The sequence below is a fragment of the Hyalella azteca genome, unplaced genomic scaffold (assembly GCF_000764305.2).
Source record: "Hyalella azteca isolate HAZT.00-mixed unplaced genomic scaffold, Hazt_2.0.2 contig9815, whole genome shotgun sequence".
NCBI lineage: Eukaryota > Metazoa > Arthropoda > Malacostraca > Amphipoda > Hyalellidae > Hyalella > Hyalella azteca.
Genome location: NW_025939875.1, coordinates 109,211 through 131,216, shown reverse-complemented (window position 1 = coordinate 131,216; position 22,006 = coordinate 109,211). Strand labels below are relative to the sequence as shown.

General features: G+C 39.6%; 1 protein-coding gene across 1 annotated transcript in view; it reads right to left on the bottom strand.

Moving 5' to 3' along the window:
• Positions 1-20,379, bottom strand: part of LOC108677405 (CUB and sushi domain-containing protein 1) — a 49,937-nt gene extending 29,558 nt beyond the window's left edge. Inside the window, exon 1 of the mRNA XM_047882163.1 lies at positions 20,103-20,379. Within this exon, the coding sequence (XP_047738119.1) occupies positions 20,103-20,193 (91 nt within the window). The 5' untranslated portion in view covers positions 20,194-20,379. The remainder of the gene's footprint in view (positions 1-20,102) is intronic.
• Positions 20,380-22,006: the final 1,627 nt, after the last annotated feature.

Sequence of the window (22,006 nt, the reverse complement as noted above, 5' to 3'; positions counted from 1 at the left end):
GACGCTACCGTGCCAGCCACAAACGTGACCACAGCTCCAATGAGGTGAAAGGCAATTATCAGCAACCGCTTAATTGCGTGAACAGATTGCAACACAAGTTCGGTCACTCATAATGCTACTTTATTCTTGTGTTTGTAGGTATTTGAAATAAGCCTTGATTATGTCTGCTCAAGATAAGCCAATCAAATTAGTTAAAACCAGAATCATAAAATTAGAATGAGAAACGTCATACTACAAATAAAAAATTTTTTAAACTTCTAGTTCAGAAGCAAGGAGGGAAGAATATTGCCATCCTTCAAGCTTGCTAAATTTCGCAACCCTCAAAATATTGTTCACTCGTTAGCAGAAAACTAGCCAAATAAGCTATTAGTCGCATGAAACGAGCTATATACAGGGTGACACAAAAAAAACAGAGCTCATAAAAAGTTGAATAATTTCCACAATACTCAAGTAATCCTGTTATTTGTTTCAGATTCATTAAGAAGACGGATTGATCTAAGAGTCTACCACGTGTGAGCTTCGAGATGCCTTGGACTACAGAGCAAAAGACATTTGCAGTTGAGACATATTTTCTGGAACATATCTTTGAGCGGCTGTAGAACAAAGAGTTTTTGTGGTATAGAATTGAGATTTTGCAGATGTTGGCTACATAGGTTGTACATAATTCCATAGAATTTTTGTTTCAAACTGAATAAAATTTCAGGAGTTATAAGACTTTTAGTGAGCTCTGTTTTTTTTGTGTCACCCTGTAATGTAATTTTTTATAAGGGGACTTTATTCTGATTCGTCTGTATATATAGAAGGCATTGCAGTAGCAGCATTGGAACTAAAGACTGTAGCCACAGAGGAGGAATTTCGCGTGCACATTATTACGCCACAGATAAGCGCTTGTCTCTAAGATATACGCACTCGTCATAGAAGTTCTCTTCAGTTGCGGTGTAAGCAGAGCCTAGAGAAGGGACGTTTGTGAAGTGCAGGAAATCGGTCAGTGAAAGAATTGCGAAAATCTCGGCAGGGCCATAGAAGCTTCATTGTTTGGCGTCAGCGAGTTTTAAAGTAATAAATACAAGTTTTTTACAAAAAAGAAAATTAGCAACTATAAGTAGTAATAAACGTTGCTCTAAATATTATACTTTTTGACAGCGCATTTATCCCAAGCACCTTGAAAGAAATCTTTTTCCCTCGTGTGCTGCAGCCAAATTGGGAACCGAATCCCACCGATTGATCAGAGCGTTCGCACGAAGCGGCGATTGCAAAACCTACGCACATGAAGGTACTTGCTACGAGCGTGCGTTATCAGGTTAGAAAGTGAGCTGCTGAACCGGTAATGACGAGACCACGAGGGTCTTTATATTCGATTAATTTATCTTCATAATTTGCACTTAAAGGACAGAAGCTAACGCACGGTATGCGAACCCACATGCACATCATTCTAGGAAGTAACTTTTGCAACCGTCACTATAGGCATCACGGAATACATCGTTAAAAACCTGGAACATAGCTTGCAATGGCAAGTAATGATTAGTAAGCGTCAACTCATTGTGAGTATTTAACTAGCTATTTTGTTCATTATTATTTTATTATTTGGTCCAATTAAGGAAACACTGAATACATTTTGCCTGCTTGATAAATATCATAAACGCCTTAAAGATTTAGATGTGACTAAGATATTTAAATTAAAAATTTCCATGTTGAATGCCATCCAGAAAAAAGTTTCTAAATGCAGAGCGAAAAAGAGCAAAGTTTATTAGCTACCAATTTCCATGCCTATACTGCAAATACAACGAAAATATATTATATATCCAGGCATCGAAAAGACATTAAAATATCAATTCATCGAAAAGACATTATATATGCATGCAAGTCAAGTTAGTTTAAGGGCCATATGTTCACTAGCCCTTCAGCTGTTTTGCTATACCTCACCGAAAGTTAAGGCTTAACAACTCCTACGACGTACGTGGAAGGTCTCAATTATCGCAAATTTGTCAAAGCAAAAATCGTTCATCATCCACAAGGGGCAGAGGGTCCCAGTTGTCCAGCCCGCTGAAGCTGACTCGAAAGAAGCAGCGTTAGCATCTCAAAGAGACTAAGCGACAAGGAGGAACAGGTGACAAGGAGGGACAGGCGACAAGGAGGGACAGGTGACAAGGAGGGACAGGTGACAAGGAGGGACAGGTGACAAGGAGGGACAAGTGACAACGAGGGACAAGTGACAAGGAGGGACAAGTGACAAGGAGGGACAGGTGACAAGGAGGGACAGGTGACAAGGAGGGACAGGTGACAAGGATGGACAGGTGACAAGAAGGGACACGTTAAAAGGAGGGACAGGTGAAAAGCAACAGAAAAGCAACACTCGCACAAGAGGTCGCTTACACGGGACGTCGGCCGCCCGCACGAGAGAGACAGAGAAATGAAATGTAAGAAATCCGGCCTACATAATAACTAGACCCCACAACTGAGACCTGCAGTCAGACACCGCGAGCTTTGTGGTGGGGCGCTCCTGAAAACTGCCCATTTAGGAATGCAAAATCACATATGACTCCTGACGAGCACAGACACAAGTCAGAAGTTCCCAGAGAAGGATGAATAACTAATCTGAGAGACTAAAATTAAAGCAAACACGAAATTTAGCGAGACCTGAACCGCTTTTCGCAGGCTTGTTCAAAAAGTGTTGGGAAATGGCACGTGTTCCGGGCGTAGTGTTGTAAACAGATATGTTTCGAGAAGTGCGCCACGACGCTTCCAGCTGAACGCGTTGCGATGATAGTTTCCGGCACTTTGTTAATGATAACACTTCTCGCAACGCTGCGTGCTACACTTAAAGTGTGATCATCGATCAATAATATACCGTTCCTGTTCCTGAACCATACTATTCGAATAATTGAGTACACAGGAAGATATAAACAAAAAAGTGAAAGTTCGCCTAAGGTAATATTTAAAAAGGGGAAAAGAGGCCGAATATTATACCATCGATGTGACCGATCAATATGTGAGTGATTGCCACGCAGCGAAGCCACGATCCCGCAAAATATGTCATGGCCTTCGGAAGCCCTGGCTGGCTTCAAAGTGTCATTGTTCTCCTTGAATATGCAGCCATTGTCTATGGAACAATTCCTATGAGGTCACAGGTAATCGAGACCTCATAGGCAATCTATCGCAATACGATTTCTAAAAACGCGAGCACGCTCAATGAACCATAGAAGTCCGAATTTCCATGGTGTAGATAGCCGAATAATAGTTGCGTGGAAACGTTCGTGGAAATTAGAAGAACATAATTATTTCATTATATTTTGAAAGTATACAGTGTTTGTATACAAGTACAACAAGGAATCATCAGAGAAACATTGTTTGCACAACGACTAAAGACAAATGTAAGAGAAACATGAACAGATGCGTGAAATTAACTTGAATATTAAATTTACGAATTCTCTTAAAATGTGAATCCTACCAGATTTCCGGCCGCATGAACAGCTGCGGTGCACAATATTGGCAGCCAGAGTGTAGCACCTCGACTTAGCATTGCACTGGGGTGTTTTTTAGACATTTGCGAGCATTTGCCCGATCGATAAGCGTGTGGAAATCTAAAGATGCCAGACCAAAGGAAGTGTACCAGTTATCACATATGAAAAACTTCAAGACCACAATTCACAGAGCCATCTCACTACAGTAATGATTTTAATATTAACTAGAGAAAAAGTGAAGGCAATAAAAAAAAGAAGACAATGTCAATTACAAAGAAGGCAATGTCTATTATGCAATAAGTCGTTACGAAGTACCTATGAATATTTTAAAAGGTTAGAAATTCAGTATCAGATCCAGTAACGTTCAGTGTGAAAATTAATCCAGTAATTTGCGGCGACGCGAACGCAAAAATTGTTCAAATTTGCATCGAATACGTACATATATCGCACGCTGACGGTTCGTTATTCATACGCTTGAGCATATAACTTCATGCCGTCATTTCATGGTGCGTTGCGACGAAGCAGCGCAAATAATGCGTGCAAGACAACATCCTTTCGTTGCCGATGGTGCATGCAAACCAGTTTCATGCAAGCATGCAATGTCACGTTCACGATGCAACGCCATGGTGCAAAATAAGAAGTTCAGGCGTTACTTTGAAATGGTTATTTCTTGTCTGTACGGGTACAGACAATTGTTTACACGTGCTACAAAAAGCCGTCACGATTAAAAAATTAAAAATTTAAATGTTTATATACTTAATGGAAAAACTTTAGTATCAAAGGAATTTATAACAATCGATAAAAAATTCGAAAAGTTCGGGTTTTTTGCCCGAGTCTTTGCGGTACGACAGAGGATCTGGAAATGAAGAGCGAATGCATCGCGACCAATAAAGATGGAGGTAAAACAGGTGATAAAACAACCTTGATCGACCAGAACGATAATTGCGACAAAGTTTGTAACGACTCGTTACAAACTTTGACTCGTTTTATTATTAGGTACAACGGATCGCCAATCTAATCACGTTTGTACAAGAATTTAAATTGTTACTTTATATTTATTACAATACATTGGAGATTTGATCACTCACATCGGGTCATTACACTTATTTCGTGCTAATTATTAAATAATTAATAATATAATTAAATTATATAATTTAAATTTGAGATAATAAGACAAGATAATTTAATTATATATTAATATAATTAAATTATCTATAATCAAATAAAAAATCGAGTTACTCACATCGTGAAGATAAATTGGAAAGTTATTTAATGAAATGAGTAGGAGTTTAGAACGTTCAAATAGAACGGCACGTTTGTCCTCTAAGTTCGAGAGGCGATCGCGTCTAGAATATCAATACTCGCTGTAAAAATCAGACGAGAGTTCAACAGCATTGCACTGCAGGAGAACACGAAGCCTTGCACAATAATTAAAAGTAACAGCAGAAGTGCTAAAGCAAAAGTGACCGTTGCATCATAAGCGTTAATGGATGGTCGTGACCTTAGAAACTCCATCTCAAGAAGAAATAAAAGTTTTGTTCTCGCGAGGCTCGCTTATGCAGCATCATTACTGAGATGAAGTCTTTTGAAAAACGGTCATTTTAGAAACTCAGAGAAGCCAGGATGCACAGCTGAGTCAGGTACTATTTTGAACCAAGTTAAATTTAATTATATGTCATTGAAACATGAGAAAACACATACATTTGCAGAAAACACACAAATAGTTTTTTCTGAAAATTCTATTTAAGAAAAAACTCTTTTAGAACGACCATGAGAAAAAACTCAATCACATAACCAGGCAATAAAATTTTCATTTGAAAATAAAGCTAAATTTTTTTCCGTTGATGACCTGCCTTTCGCGGTATCACTATATATCAAGGTGCGTATAGCTTTAGTTTGTCCAGAGTCAATTTTTAAATTATTTATCCTTAAGTATTTATACCTGCTTGCGAAATTCCATGTGTACTCGAAAAAAAATCTTCCAATGGCGTAAATCTGGATCAACATTACATGATGATGTTATATTTTATAACAGTTTCAGTATAAAATTGCTATGAAATTGAATAGAGACGCATAAATTTATTTTATCACAGCCTTCGTACACAAAAGTATCATTTTTATTTCAACCGAGCTACAGATTTGTACCGTGTTAAACCATGAAGCCATACCGCATGAGCACTATATATATGCATTACGGAAATTATGGTCCGAGGAGCTGATAAATCAGAAGCGTTCGTATGGCTCGCAATTTCCCGACTCCCGAGGACAGGATGACGTGAGACGCAAAAATTCGTCATGATTCGTATGGTGCCAAGGTGAGCACAACTGAACTTAGCCATGCGCGTCCGAAATTCTGGACTAGAGGCAGTTAAAAATAGAGGTCTCGCGCACGTTAATCATTCAGAATTAATTATTGTTCTGAATTAATGAATAAATGTTCAAGGGAAAGTAATTACCTAAAGTTGATTCCGAAATAAAATCGTAAGATGTCCTTGGAAAACATATTTTTAATTTTCAAATTTGTTAACGGAAAATATTCAATAAAAGATACGAAGATTCCACCAGCTACAAAATATGTAGGTAAATCGGATGACCTGACGATTAAAACTCCAATCATCAATTCATAAGGAATCTTTACGGAAATAAAACATTAACCTAGAAAGAGTGCACCGCTATATAAAAATATCAATTTAAATTTATTCATGCATTAGATTCAAATTCATTAATACGATTGTATAAAGCACTCGTCCGCTCTTCTAACCCAAGAACAGAGAGATACAATTCATCCAACTCCCTTTTCCAGCCCATCTTTGCTACTACAAAGATGAATCGTATGAATAATCACGCATTATTCATATTATATCGCACTTAATGCTGCTGCTGCTTCAATTATGCGTGAACAGCTAGATTAATGAGTTCTATGCCGGTTATCGCATTGCGCACAGTGAGCAGTTAGCACCTCCGTGACCATCATATGGCACCTGCTACCGTTTGTCTATTCAAAATAAATAATAACACAACATTCCGTTTAACATAAATTCTTCAGGAAACAGAGCAGAATTGTCAGCCGGATTTTGGGCCTTGAATAATGCTATGCGTCGCTCGAGCGCTCCTGCAAAATAACAGAACCAATGCCAGACGCCACGGTTGAGGTTTTCTTCTGACGATGGCTGGTAACGGAGAATTGGGAGCACACAAATTATTGAGTTACACCTATTAATGTAAAATTTGTTGTGTATTATTATGAAAATTATTTCTCTGTAGTATTAGAAATCTTTGTCAGAATATATTATGCCGAGAAGGCAGCTAAATGATGATTTAAAATCAGGTTATCCGTCGCTTTCAGCGAGGCCACGCCTAATCGGTACAAATTCTATATAGGAAATAGAATTTAGAGAGATATAAATTGAAATTTTGAGGAGTAATTTGAAAAGTTTTAATCAGCTTAGCTTATGAAAATTACACTAGCTAGTGAAGCAAGTGTCCGAATGCAAGTTATTGCATTCGGCGGCGCGAATTTTTGCACAACGCGCAGGCATTTCCCAATGCAGGTGCACTACAACGTAATACCGCCGCGGCAGCATTTATAGACCAAGTTAATTTAACGATCTTGAATTTACTGAAGATAAAAATACAAACTAGGATATACATCAATTTTCGTATTTCACAACCAAGAGGAATTTCATAACTACATTTTTCAATTGATCTGATAACATTTTTAATCAAAAGTATAATGTTTTGTCTTCTTTCGGGCTATCTAATCCGGTTACATGTCAATTTCAGCAGACGATGGACACGATGAGAGTATATAATTCCTCCTAGTGTAAGTGATACCCGTGTTTTTTTCTTTTCGAAGAATTACCTCTAGTTTTTTAGAATCGAATTGACGCCTCCAGCATCAAATAATAATAAAAATCCATTCAATTCATAACCCACAAGAACCTTCTTATGAGACAAGACTCGTTTGTACTATCAGAAAAGAAGCGTTCACAAGCGCCATCGCGTTTCAGGCAAAGATCACAAAACCAACTCTTGAACGACGAAGGGAAGACCAGCTTTGTACGACTTGCACTCTCAATTCAGGAAGTTTCCGTGCATCGCTCTGTATATTGGTGGAGGTTCATTCCTGCACTTTCACCTCTATATGTGGTCATCATGACATCGACTATAATCTATAGCCCTCTATAATCGAAGCCTTAAATGGCTTCGATAATGCACAAAATCTTTAAGCTAAGTCAACATATCAGAGCAAATTATTTTTTCGCGTTATAAATAGTTGATATATTTTACAAGATCCAGTGCGAGTTTGCAGTTGTGAAATTCATTTTTCAGTTGAACCAAATTTATTAATAATTCAAGTAAGTATAGAGCTGCAACTCTTTTCTGATGCCAGCTCTAATTTTTAATTCAAACTTTCGCAAGCTAATGCACCCTTGCATAATATATATGTATTGAAACAACAACAACAATTGATGTTTAACAGTATGTCTGAGTCAAAATATATAAAAAGTTATTTCATAAATAGATTAATCAAGTTTTATATTACTCAATAGTTTTCACCGAAACCTACATAAAAGTTCAAGTCAAAAACAAGTAATTTTTCTTTAAATAAGAGGGAAAATATAGGCATTGATTATACTTTTCACTGTTAATTTTCTATGACGTTCTCAGTCTTAGTTACATGTATGCAGGCAGAGTACAATTAAGAGGTCAGAGAACTTATTAAACCTATTCAGGGCACGCATGGCCCCGAGCCAATACTTCTCCCAATTATTCTATCATTTATTAAAAACTCTGGCGCAACATAAAATACTGCTCAGACTAACCTCCTTGTTTACTTAAGATTTACTGATGTTTGATAACCTTCAAGACATCATTATCCCGTTCTTTGACTTACGCGAATAATATATATAGCTGTGTAGCTGTTGTAGTGCATCACTGAATTGAAGAACGTATAGATGAATAAATAAATAATTAAATACTAGATACCTTAGCATGTTAGCCCTGCTTGCCAAAGCTTGATAATTCCTACATTTCTGAAATCCTAATCCCGTTATTTCTGAAATACTTATAATAATACCATATTTGGAAGTTATATACATTAAAATTAAATAAAAATCTCATGAAACCGAAATTTTGCAAGGAAGACATGACTCAATTTTCTCGCGTTTGAAAATATTGAAAACTATTTACCGTATTTTAAATAAATCACACTTACCAATTGCATAAACAAATTTCAAGTTTTGGTCCAATACTTTCATGTTCTGCCATTAAGAATTAAATTTCAGGTACAGGCAAAATTGCAACACGATAAGTGTCGTTAATACCAGCCCGAACAGCCCTATATATTTGCGATGCTAGTCTTGCAAAACACAAAGCAACCGACACACTTTTTTTATACTTATGCAGATATATAGGTATTATATAAATGTCGCATTCCAGTTTAAGCAATTTCTCATTTTTTCGTGTTTTTATTACAATAATTACTTAATAATAATGAATTTAGGACAATATCATAATCAATTTTATTAAAATATCAAAACAGACAATTAAATATACCAAATTGCCTTTCCGGTTATTTGTTTTTGAATGATATCTTCAACGCTGAGCTTCTGAAGTATGAAATTCACATAAAATTTAGAGCAGTCAAATTTTGGTTTTCGTTGCATGCTTGCACCGCTTGGCCGCTCAGAAGCAAGAGGGGAGAGGGGGGGGGAGTGTTGACCCCTGAGGGGAGGGAGGGGGAGGTCGCTGCGTGACCTCTTTTATTGAAAGGGGGCGGAAAGCAAGTCTCACCTTTCTTAGGGCTGGTATGGCGCCCTGGTGCCCATATAGAATGGTTCATGTATAATGTGGTTCATACACTGGCCTATTATATGGATTGAGCCTATACTTTCAAAAAAAGTTAAGAGATCGTAAGTTCATCCGCCAATCATTGACGGCCTTTCAAGCAAAATCCACCAATCATAGATAAGAATGTAGAGCGTATAAGTAATTACGTTAACTTGGCGAGTTTTGAAAGTATGGCCCCAGGCCTCATAGATAGTGACTAGCCTAAGCTTTTATATTGGAATGGAATGCACACCCTTTGAATGAGAAGTGGAGATGAACTAATTATTCAATAAATACTATACTTGTGATATAATAATACCAATTATCGTACACGCATGAGTAAAAAACTCGTCATCCTTTACGCACATTCACATTGGCGCGTGCGGCCAATATTCAGTGCGTGATACGCACAACGCCCGCGTCTTGCGTCGGAGCTCTGCAAGCGTCATCACGCACAGCGCCACGCATCAGCAAGCGTCATGCATGCGCCGTTGTGCGCCTATGTAACGTAAGCCGTCGCCAGCAAGCAGGCGCCTCATGCGCAGTCGCAAGCGGGTAACGCACGAGGGACTGGACTGATTTTTGACGCCTCGCGTTTTCGACACAAAAGAATTTCGTAACAGACAATGTAAGTGAAGACCTTGAAGTATGAAAATGACGACATCAGCAAACTCATTTGTAGAGCTGGATCGGTTAACAAACTGCTTACGGGAAAAAATTTTTCAGCCTGTCAAGTAACACTTTAAGGCACAGAAAGTCAATTTTTTAAGACATGTTAACGCGTATTTCCAAGCTACGCGCTCTTATTCCTACAGCAAGTACCTAGTCGTGTTCCTAAAGCACTTAGTCTTATTCCAAATGCATGAAGTCGTGTTCCTAAAGCACTTAGTCTTATTCCAAATGCATGTAGTCTTATTGCAAAAGTAGTCGTGTTCCTAAAACGCTTAGTCTTATTCCTGAAGCACGTCTTGTTTCTAAAGCACGTCGTCCTGTTTCCAAGGCACGTATAATCTTGCTTCCAAAGCACGTACCATTTGTCTACCTCAAAGGTTGTCCACAACCAGCGACTGTGAGTGGAGAAAGTAGATCGGAAAAAAACGATGACGCGATTATATCTCCATTAGGGTAATTGCTGTAATAAAACTCCGTTCTGATTAAACTGAATGAACACAATTTCCTGGGAGCCACTTTATTATGCATGAAAGATAATAATGTTCAATGTTGTTTTCTTCTTAATGCAGGTCCATTCTATCGTTGTCTGAATCTCAATTTTTTAAGTGCTAAGACAGAAATAAGTGAAAAAATTGCATGGAGAACTGTTGAAAATCCAATAAAAATTTATGCAAAAGTGCAAAGTTCTTAACTATTGCGCCAGATGCACAAAAAAGACCGCGGGAGGAAGAGAGGTCAGGTTAAAGGTGGCATGACAGCCGAGCACGACACGACCAGCATATGCATGCAGGTCACCCACATGGCTCACTTCTTTCGCTTGCCGTACAAATTATTCGGAGCAAATATACGAGCATTGCACTAATAATTTGCCTCTATGATAAAATAAGTAAAACTAATACCGTGCACGCTAAGTGAAGTTACAGGCAAGGCATCCCAAATATCAAATATGAATGAAAATAAATAACTGAGAAGGACCTGGCAAGAAGACGCATAAATTCTTCAAGACGCAAGATAACGTACAATAGCAGCTGCACGGCAGCCAGCGGAGCAAGGCAACGTACAATAGCAGCTGTACTGTGGCCATCGGAACAAGATAACGTACAATAGCAGCTGCACGGCAGCCAGCGGAGCAAGGCAACGNCACCATAGGAGCAATAAGATAACGTACAATAGCAGCTGCATGGCGGCCATAGGAGCAAGATAACGTACAATAGCAGCTGCATGGCGGCCATAGGAGCAAGATAACGTACAATAGCAGCTGCATGGCGGCCATAGGAGCAAGATAACGCACAATAGCAGCTGCATGGCGGCCATAGGAGCAAGATAACGTACAATAGCAGCTGCATGGCGGCCATAGGAGCAAGATAACGTCCAAAGCAGCTGCAGCAGACTCGGGGAAAGTGGTTTAGCCAGCGCGCGTCAAGGTTGATCAGCTGATCCAAGTCACCGCACGCATGACGTTTCACCTCGCCTTGTTTTGCTGCACACGAGCGGCGGTACAAGCCCGTAAATGAACATGAAGCTTACCGATTTTCACTGTTAACGAATGTGCAGAAAATAATTTTTTGTTTGAGACAATAAAACTCGTAGGTTGCGGGTGATAAAAAAATCGTGAATATTTTTTCATATTTGGATGTGTTCTATATCAATAGAATCGTTAGTGAAGTTCAGTGGTGACGGATGAATGTCAGTTATAAAAATGAAGCATTTCAACTTTATGGTTTACGTCGGCGAACAAGGCAAACGATATTAAAGCTTCTTAAGTAACTAATTTCCCGTAACAGTTCATTAAAAGTAGCGCAATTCAAAGAAAAACATTTATTTGAGAACGTGAACTATTCCTGAAATGAACTTCCCGCTACGTGCTAAGACAGACGGAAACCGCCGGAAACACAACAGCCTGACAGCCTTGCAGCAGTATACGATGGCGCGCGTCCGTTAACCATCGCCTTTTTATATATAAATAACGGTCAAATGTAACCGTTCAGTGATGTACACATGAATGATGATTTGAAATGAAGAATAAGGGTCGAAATTAAGTGAGCTAAGAATAAATTTTAACGTACTTAGTCAAAAAATAAATTCAAATTTGCTTAAAATTTGATATTAGTTTGTAATAGTTCAATTTGACAAGCATTTCCGTCAATTACACATAGATGAAAGTTGAAAATAAATTTGGAAATGATCACTAAATGAAAATTCGACCGGTGAGAACCAAGATGCTGATCTCGTCACCAGCGTCGCAGGGGAAAAACTCAGCATAAAAAGTGTACGGCGTCTTCAGGAGCTGCACATGTACAAATAAATTATGAAAGAAGTCTAATGTAAAGAATAAAAACTTGACGGCTTTTGTGAATAAGTAATACGAGACAGTTCTCATTTCTCATCTATGGTAATATTTTAAGTAAGTACATATTTTGTAATACTAAGATTACAAAATTATTTCAGAACAATTTTGAGAGCCTTAACGAAATGCGATTAAGGCAAGGAACAAACGTAAAATACCAACTGGTTGAAGCATAGTGGGATATCAAGTTTAATTCGACATAAAAGCATTCGCATGCAACTTCCTGCCAATTGAAATCTTTAAGAGCGGAGGCCAAAAGCAGATTCTATAGCCTGGCAGCTCTTACGCTTCCAATTCCAGCGATTTGTAGATGTTGTTCGATCAGGAATCAAATGGAAACTAGTTGGTGAATAAAGAGTTGAACAAGTATGCAGGTATTCGGCAAAATATATTACATTCCTGATAATCTTAATGCTGCTTTCAATTTGAAGCATTTATTGACATTCGTATATAAAATGATAAAAAATTAGAAGCCGAAAAAATTAAATTCAACACTGAAGAATGCCACAAATTTTCCACGGGTCACTTCAAAACCGACCTAGAAACATGAACTAAAAAAAATGTCGCTAAGTTTACCCTCAATCACGAAATGATGATATTTCATTAGAAATTGTTGAATACGGCAAAAGCTTTACAATGCAACACTACAATAACGGATCGTGAGAGCTTCACCATTGTCGGAGTGAAAGATCGAGGATCGCCTAATTCGGGGAAGGCTCGTCCTGTCGCTGACCAACCAGACTGGAATTACAGATAGATGCTACGCATGCATGACGCACAGCTACTTGGTAATGCAGAGCACGAGCTAACGAGATCGATTTTACTATCTTTCAAAAATTTATTAAATGATTCAGACAATATACATGAGTAATATCAATAAAAATCTCAGTATATACCGTATCTAAATTTGAAGTTGTAATACTAATAATGAAAACTTCAACTTTGAACATGTCATCTCAAGTTTAATTCGCAGTGAATACTTTAGTTTTCCATACCCAATCGAAGCTCAACAATGAATTTCAATACAAATCCAAAACACGCGCTAGAGCTTGAGGAGTCAGCAGAGATCACTATTTCCGCGGCGTTGAAGTCGCTCCTCTAAGACCCAAATAAGAATTATTTACCAAGAATGCACCACAAGCTTGAGTTTTGAATTCAAAGTTTCCTCGGCTGGATACCAATAAAAATATTTCCGATACAAATTGGTTTTATTTCCTAGAATTTCTTAAATTGCACATCATTTGCAGCCATATGCAGCACTCACCGCACTCCAATCCTAGTCGTTTAGATTCGTGCAGATTAGGATTTATATTGGCACATGCAAGAATCTATAACCAAAATTCATTTTGTTTCAGAACTGCAAAGAATAATCACTTCAAAATATATGCAGCTTAATTCAGAAAATTTGTTAGTGCCACTAAGCGCTATACGAATGAAGAAAGTCTCCGCAACAACTATTCATAGAAATTAAGACGAAATGTTCTCCCTTTCTCCTAGCAATCTTTCGAAGCCTTAGCAACCAGCGTGACACCAGTCGGTAGCTTCTTGCGCAGAATTTTGAAGCGAAAGGAGGAAGGTCTGGCAATGGAAAATACAAGCTTTAATTAAGGGCCTTTCACACGCGCTTTGATGAGCTTTGAGTGGATGATTAGCAGCTTTAATCACCGTACCACAGCTTCAATCACCGCACCACAGCTTCAATCACCGCACCACAGCTTCAATCAACGCACCACAGNCCTATCAATGCACCTCAGCCCTTATCAATGCACCTCAGCCCCTATCAATGCACCGCAGCCCCTATCAATGCACCCAAGCCCCTATCAGTGCACCGCACCACTATCCATGCACCTCAGCCCTTATCAATGCACCTCAGCCCTTATCAATGCACCTCAGCCCCTATCAATGCATCGCAGCCCCTATCAATGCACCGTATCCTCTATCAATGCACCTCAGCCCCTTTCAATGCACCGCAGCCCCTATCAATGCACCTCAGCCCCTATCAATGCACCGTATCCTATTATCAATGCACCATATCCTCTATCAATGCACCTCAGCCCCTATCACGCACCGTAGCCCCACCAACGTAGCACCACATCCCTGAGAGCGTCGAGCAAGATGCTGACCTTGCAGCACCACCACCTAGACGTCCCAAATGTCAGGCAGCGAACTCTACCCCACGCACCAACTCCTGGTCCAATGCATCAAGGAAAAGATCATATCAAGCAGATAATTTTCTGGACAAAAGTTGATTTATTTCGCTCACCTGCCCAGAGGCTTATACCACGCACTCGATGAGAAGCTAACGTACATGAACGAATGAAAGCAACGTGCTACCTTTAATTATTAGTGCTTAATAACTATATAATCATTATTCAGCAGCTTGCATACGATTACATCATTGGGCAACATGTGTTTCAGGCACTAAAATAGATACCAGATGAATTTTGAGTAAAAGCAACTGGCTGATTAATAATTTTAATTATCGTATGGTATGGTCAATGTAATGAATTATAATTCAGAGCTTTCAGTATTGGCGACCTTGACTCAACTCCCAAAAACGATTGAAGATTCGACCATCAGGACGGAGCGGACAACTGATCGGAATGATTCATGTTCTACGCGTGGGCGTGGGTGCGATAGAAGCCTTATTTAGCCCAGTCAAGTCCACTGCGTTCAGTCCAGCATGTCCAACATTTAAAATGGAATTCTTTCATCTTTCAGTACAGAATAAGACGCCGGAAAAATTGTCCATATTGTATGGATAAAAGGATCGTTCATAATTCAATTGAAGTCCAGGTTTAAAGAAGAGGTATTCTATGAATTAAAAAAAATGAAGCATATCGTAGAGTATGTCAAACTTGACAGCAATGAACACATGCTGCCACAATCAACTTCCACTAGATATTATACTACTTTAATTGGCGCCTAAGAATACAACAATATCATAGAAAATGAGATCATTCTTCAAGGTCATGAATATAGTTTCCTATCACAATAATGCAAAGGAATGCAACCTTCTGTAATGGGCAGCTGAACAAAAACTGATCCAGAATAAAAACGATCCTGGGTATAAAAACGATCCCATGAGTGGAGCTAAATGTCACTTCAATTTAGAAAAAAACTAAGATATGGTACGTAAAATTCAATTAAACTTTTTAAAGTATGATCGCCCTCCACATATGACTCATACTCGCGACGGACCTATTCTCTCGGTGCATCAATGTTTAAGTGTTGATTGGCATTCAATTATGTGTCATAGAATTTGTAACCGTAATTAAAAATTACCAGTTTTTTGAAAAGTGATTCGTTACAAGCATTTAAAGACTATGCAATAAACTCATGTATAAATAATAACAATGATGACTGAAATACTTTTGAATGAAGGGCACATTTATATGCTAATCTCAACACATACTACAGTAGCGCGGGGGATTTCTCGGGTGAGTGGAAAATCTATAAAAGAAATGGTTCACCTGACATCGATAACAAAGATAAAAACTTCAGAGTACTATAATGTCACAGTTATTATCAAGTCAGCAAATGGCAATAGCATCTTCCAGGAAAAAAGACTCAAGTACCATAACGTCACAACAACAGGCAGTAAATTCCTGAACGTTTATGTACGTCAACACGGAAGCGCTGGAAGGCCCTGGGTGGAAACTGATGCAAACGGCGCGAGGCTGCGGCAGTGGGCGACAGTGGATTGCGCGTAGGGAAATGGAGCTGGAGGCACGGCTACCAGATGGGACTTTTTTCCGGCCAAATTTGACGACCAGTGCCTTTTTGAACCAGTAGTGAAGCGTGACCAGTAGAAATCTATGTGTGCCTTTAATTTTTTTTATATTTTTCCATGTATAATAACTCCGGGAAATTTAATTGTTACGCTTAATATTACAAATTGAGTGATAAATTTTGCGTTTTGGCCCATTTTGGCCTTTTTGTGAGCGGAATTGGCCGTTTTTCTTGCCAACATCTGGCAACTCTGGCTGGAAGAGTGCACGAGGAAGTGGGGCCATGGGCCTGTTAGCAGCTGACGTTTGGACAGTCTATGCATTGCCGCGTGTCAATCAAATTCATTAGAAGTGCAGATTCTTTTAGCATACGTGACCGGTTTTAGAAGTAGGAGCAAGGTGTTCAATCAAAATAAAAATGACTACGAATGCATATAAAAATTTTTAAATTTTAGCAGTTGCGATTCTGATAAATAAGTAAAGGGTGGGGCATAACCGACTGAGCAGTTTTGAGGCGAAATAAAAGGGTAATGGAGGTACGTAAAGAAAAAAGTTTATTTTCCTCGAGGTTAGCATAAAATACCATTATAATACTTATGCTTTAAAAACTATATCTGCACGGAAGATGGTGGCCGTTAGCTGCAACACACTGTTGGAGTCGTTTTCAGAGAAGGGAGTAACTGTGACAGTGAATTCCGAACGCTATGCGGCAATGTTGCGAAATTTCTTGCAGCCCATGATGGAAAACATTGTTGAAAATGAAGCATTGGAAGACGTGCGGTTCCAGCAGGATGAAGCTACAGCTCACACAGCCCGAATGTCACTCAATGTTTTGAAACGCATGTTTCCCGGACGTCTGGTGTCTCTGAGGAGTGATTTACAGTGGCGTACGAGGTCACCTGATTTGAGCATTTGCGATTTCTTTCTTTGGGGACATCTAAAAGAAAGGGTGTTCAGAAGTTGCCCTCACACCCTACCACAGCTAAGGGGATGGATTATTGCAGAGGTTATGGCCATACCTCGCCATATGTGTGAACGTGCTGTAGGAAACTTCTGAGAACGACTTCAACAGTGTGTTGCAGCTAACGGCCACCATCTTCCTGATATTGTTTTCAAAACATAAGTATTATAAATGGTAGCTAGGTTATGCCAACCTCGAGGAAAATGAACTTTCTGCTTCGTGAACCTCTATTACTCTCTTATTTCGCCTCAAAACTGCTCAATCGGTTGTGCCCCGCCCTGTATAAATAAACAAACTGTGAAATACTTCGACGAGTTCATGTATATGGTCTTCATGTACATTATGTGTCTTCAAACAATGCAACAAGAGGCTCGAAACCTTAGGTGAATAATTGAAGTTTCGTTCTATGAAAGACAATATTTACTCACATCTTTGTTCTGAATCACTGAACTATTTCATTTAAAGATATTGCTGGTAAGGAAGGATAATAAGTATAGTTCTACAGCATATTAGTTGGCGCAATTGAGTTAATTCCGCAGAACAGGAGCGAAGAAGCTGCTCTCCGCGACGTTCACGCCCAGCGGAGCACGCCGCTCAGCGACGCCCACGAGCGTCTCATCTGGCGCCGCGAGCCTCGCGCGCTGCAGCAGCTGCCTCACCCGCCATGCAGACGTATACAGCGCCTTGCAAACGCCTCGCTGCGCCATGCAAACGCCTCGCCATGCCGTGCAAACGCATCGCCGCGCCGTGCAAACGCCTCGCTGCGCCATGCAAACGCCTCGCCACGCCATGCAAACGCCTCGCTGCGCCATGCAAACGCCTCGCCACGCCTTGAAGACGCCTTACCGCGCCGTGCAAACGCCTCGTCACGCCTTGCAAACGCCTCGCCGCGCCTTGCAAGCGCCTCGCCGCGCCTTGCAAGCGCCTCGTCGCGCCTTGCAAACGCCTCACCGCGTCTTAACCTTAAAAGCCTCACCCTGCCTGGCAAACGTCACTGCAGTTATCAAACTGTTTTGACGAGAAAGGCTGCTGCCAGACTCAGCATCCGCATTTATTCTCACAATAAAGCAAATTACGTGTAAATATAACTACGAATCACTGACTGTGTGGTGTTGCTGTTGTTATACTAGAACAGGTCACGAGGTCAACAGCGCTCACCAATATGTTCCGAGCACCGTTAGGCTTAACCGCACTGTTATGACCTAATAGTTGTAACAAGTATATATGGGGGCCATTAAAATTCTTGCCGCCCATCGTAACAAAGTAAAAGAGGCCTTCACTTTGCCTAAAAATTAGCAGAAATAAGGATGAACAGGAACGTGCATTGAAGCCTCGATAGGAATACATTCTTATTGCCGAGCACAAAACTAGTTAAGGCATAATAGCATAAATTAGGTCTCGAATCTGGCGTATACGATAAATACATTTTGTGTTTCTCGACCAAAAATAATATAAACTGATTGGAGCAAGGAACAAATAAATGGCTGATTTTAACAAACGCTGTCGTGAATGCAACAGCGAATAACTTCCGAATTAAAACATCAAAGTTGTCAACAATAAATGAAATCGTGAACGTTCTTTGCGAGACGCGCGATGACCAATGTCTGAAGATTAGCTCATCGGCCTGTTCAAGTTTTCAGCGGAAGTAAAGAGGCCTCAGCGGAGGTCTCGAGACCTCAGAGGAGGTGACGAGCCCTCAGAGGAGGTCACGAGCCCTCAGAGGAGGTCACGAGCCCTCAGAGGAGGTCACGAGCCCTCAGAGGAGGTCACGAGGCCTCAGAAGAGGTCACGAGGCCTCAGCGGAGGTCAAGAGTCCTCAGCTGAGGTCACGAGGCCTCAGCGGAGGTCACGAGGCCTCAGAGGAGGTCACGAGGCCCTCACAGGAGATCGCGAGGCCTCAGAAGAGGTCACGAGGCCTCACGGAGGTCACGAGGCCTCAGCGGAGGTCAAGAGGCCTCACGGAGGTCTCGAGGCCTCAGCACATCAGGAAGCACAGGCCGCCTGGAGCCCCAAGCAGGCCACAGGGCACGGTGCTGAACATTGTTTCCGCATTAGACGTCATGATCACTTAAATATCCATTTATTGCAAGCAAATACGGGTCGAACAATAATACTTACAGGAAAAAACCTTAAATTCTATGTGAGAGCAACATCGATGTCAAGTGTGTATGTCAATCGAATTTAGAATAATTCAAAATATTCGTGAATAATTTGAAGACCTTCGTTTTGAAAAATTCACAGCAATTATGCAATTTAACGAACGCATTGCCAAATATTTGCAGGGAGAGAATAATTGCCTTCTGATTCCGGCATTACCTTAAGAGCACCATTACCTTCTATATCTGTAAAGCAGCAGTTAGATAAATCGACAAGTTTTGTGGCGCTTGAAGATTACTATTTTGGAAATTCAGCATTATTCTTCCCACTAAAAAATCATTTGCTACAATGTCATATTCTAACAATTGACCTTTTTTCTATCAGCAATGCCATAACTCAGTGAAACAATGAGTTTTTTTTCCTACGATAAAAGAGTGAAGTGCTACGCGGTGCTGGCGAATGAAGATGTAGGCAGTGCCAGTAAAAAGTGAAAGGAACGCTAGCAGGCTGAAGCTTAGGCAGCGGAAGCGACTGAATACAATGGACGAATTTTGGAGGTGATTCTCACGCGAATAAGCTAGAACTTTAATTTTGTAATAATCTGAAGTAAGCGTTTCGGGTGAGTGGTTCAATAGACTAGAGGAAAACTCTGCGAACCTCTACATAAAAAGGTAGCGCTCTGGCCCAACAAATTGAGAAAGGTAACAGCTCATAAGTCGCGGCGATAAACCGTGAATATAAAATTTGGTATTTACTGTGGATTCTAAAATATGAGCTTCACATTCAAATAGAAGGTTATAGATTTGTTTTAAGCAGTTTAGGTAATAGAACTTTAACGAGAGAAGTAGAACAGTTACCTATACCTTCACTTGAGAAGTAGAACAGTTACCTGTATCCGCAAGCTGACTTCGCTTCTAAGTAAAATATTAAAAATAGAAATTTTTAATAATTAAAGCATTTAGAAATGATGCACGCAGTAAAATAGAATATATAATACTGACCGAATACTTGGATTAGTGGCAGAAGTAACAGCAGCAACAGCAGTTGAGAGGAATCCTGTCTCTTCAACGACACTTTCCATCCACATCGCATTTCGAACCGTAAAATATCCTAAACTTTGATTACTCAACACTCTTTTCCAGCTCTCCTCTGGATTTTCAGAACTTCAGGCTCCCTATCAACTCAGGAACGTGAGTGAGGCGGGAAGCCTTGGAGCTTTGACTGGGAGGTTCACCTTGCAATGGAGGAACGACGTACACACACCTCCTCCCTCCACAATAGCCATTGCAACACTGCTGGAGCTGGATGAGGATCTTTCATCTTTGCCCGTTGGAGTTGGACGAGCGACAGGCCGCCAGCTCGGATTTCAAAAGATTCAGCCAAAATTTAGCAACTCTGTAAATGTCAACCTATGATCGCCAGGGTCGCAAGTTATAAAATTTTCACCCTAGCAAGATTACCCTCTCATTTTATTGCTCAGCATAATTGAAGTTGTGCCGTTATTCCTATTTGGAACAGAGACGAATTTCACAGACTTGAAAATTGTGAATTTAGACGAAAAATAGGGCAATCAATCACAAGGAGGTCACACAAGCTTTGTGACCGGCAACAAATTAAATAATGCAACACCTTAAATTACAGCCATTTCCTTGCATTTTGCAAATCGAAAATCAATTCAAAAGAACTACTGTGTGTAAAAGAGCGTCACAAGAGGAAATTGTAACCGGGTTTCCCTTCAAAAGGAAACTAAGCTCGTTTGGCTACGACCAGTCAGCCAAGGTCAGAGCGGTCGAGTTTCGGGAAATTCAATTCTAATGAATATGATCGATCATCAACGGCTTATGTGTTTGATTATATCCACAAATGATAACTTTTGCTGTCTCGATACGTGAAACTAAATTATTCAAGCCCCTATGGCAAAGTGCGCCTTCTATCTATCTCACAATTTCGAATGATGAATGACAACAACAGTAAACTCGACTCATATTCTTTCTATGATTAAATACTGACTTGCTGGAGTCGAGATGTACCAGATCCAGGTGCTGATATGGACAAAAATTCGAAAAATAATTCAATTGTTAGCTTTAAGACGAGAGGAGAGCGTAAACACTGTATGGTTGTTTATTTAGGATTACAATAGTTAATTTTTTTACCCGATACCCAAGTTTTAGTATATTTTGCATTTTCCGAATAATCTTCCGCTTTCTTTCCTATAACGAAAACATTTCATTTTTATTCTAACTGATACTATTTGTTGTCGTATACCGTTGATATATATTTGCTTCGTTTCCATATACGCTTTTTTTAATCAAAACAAAACAATTCTTCCAAATATTTATGATCTGTACAACTGGAAATAACTTTAATTAAACATTCACATAGGACATAATTTGATATGTGATTTATACAGGCGCTATATTAAATTTATTTATTAATTCGCGAGTACATTGAAAAACTGGCCAAATCGATAAATAAGAACGGCTGGATGATCAGGATTGTTGAATAAATATCGATTCAGTAAGTTGCAAAACGTTCGTGAGACTCCACAGACAGAAATTCCAATATTTGGATTGCGGCGAATTAAGTTCGTTCTTTTACCTATTGACGTCGTGCGCCATAATAAATTCTGTAATATAGATGTATGTCGTACACCAAAATTCAATGAACGTACATGTACTGCAGCGCGATCACACAAAGCTAAGTCTCATGTGCAGCTGTAAACGAACATATTTGAGCGACTACAAACCTTTAATCAGTAGTGTTGACCTCTTTTGTAATCTCGAAAGCGACCATTTTATAGTGTGAAGTAACTAATTTGATATAATTCTATATGATAATTTACTATAATATAAAATATAAACATAAAATATTTTATGCGTAGGTTCAGCATCCAAATGAGCTACCG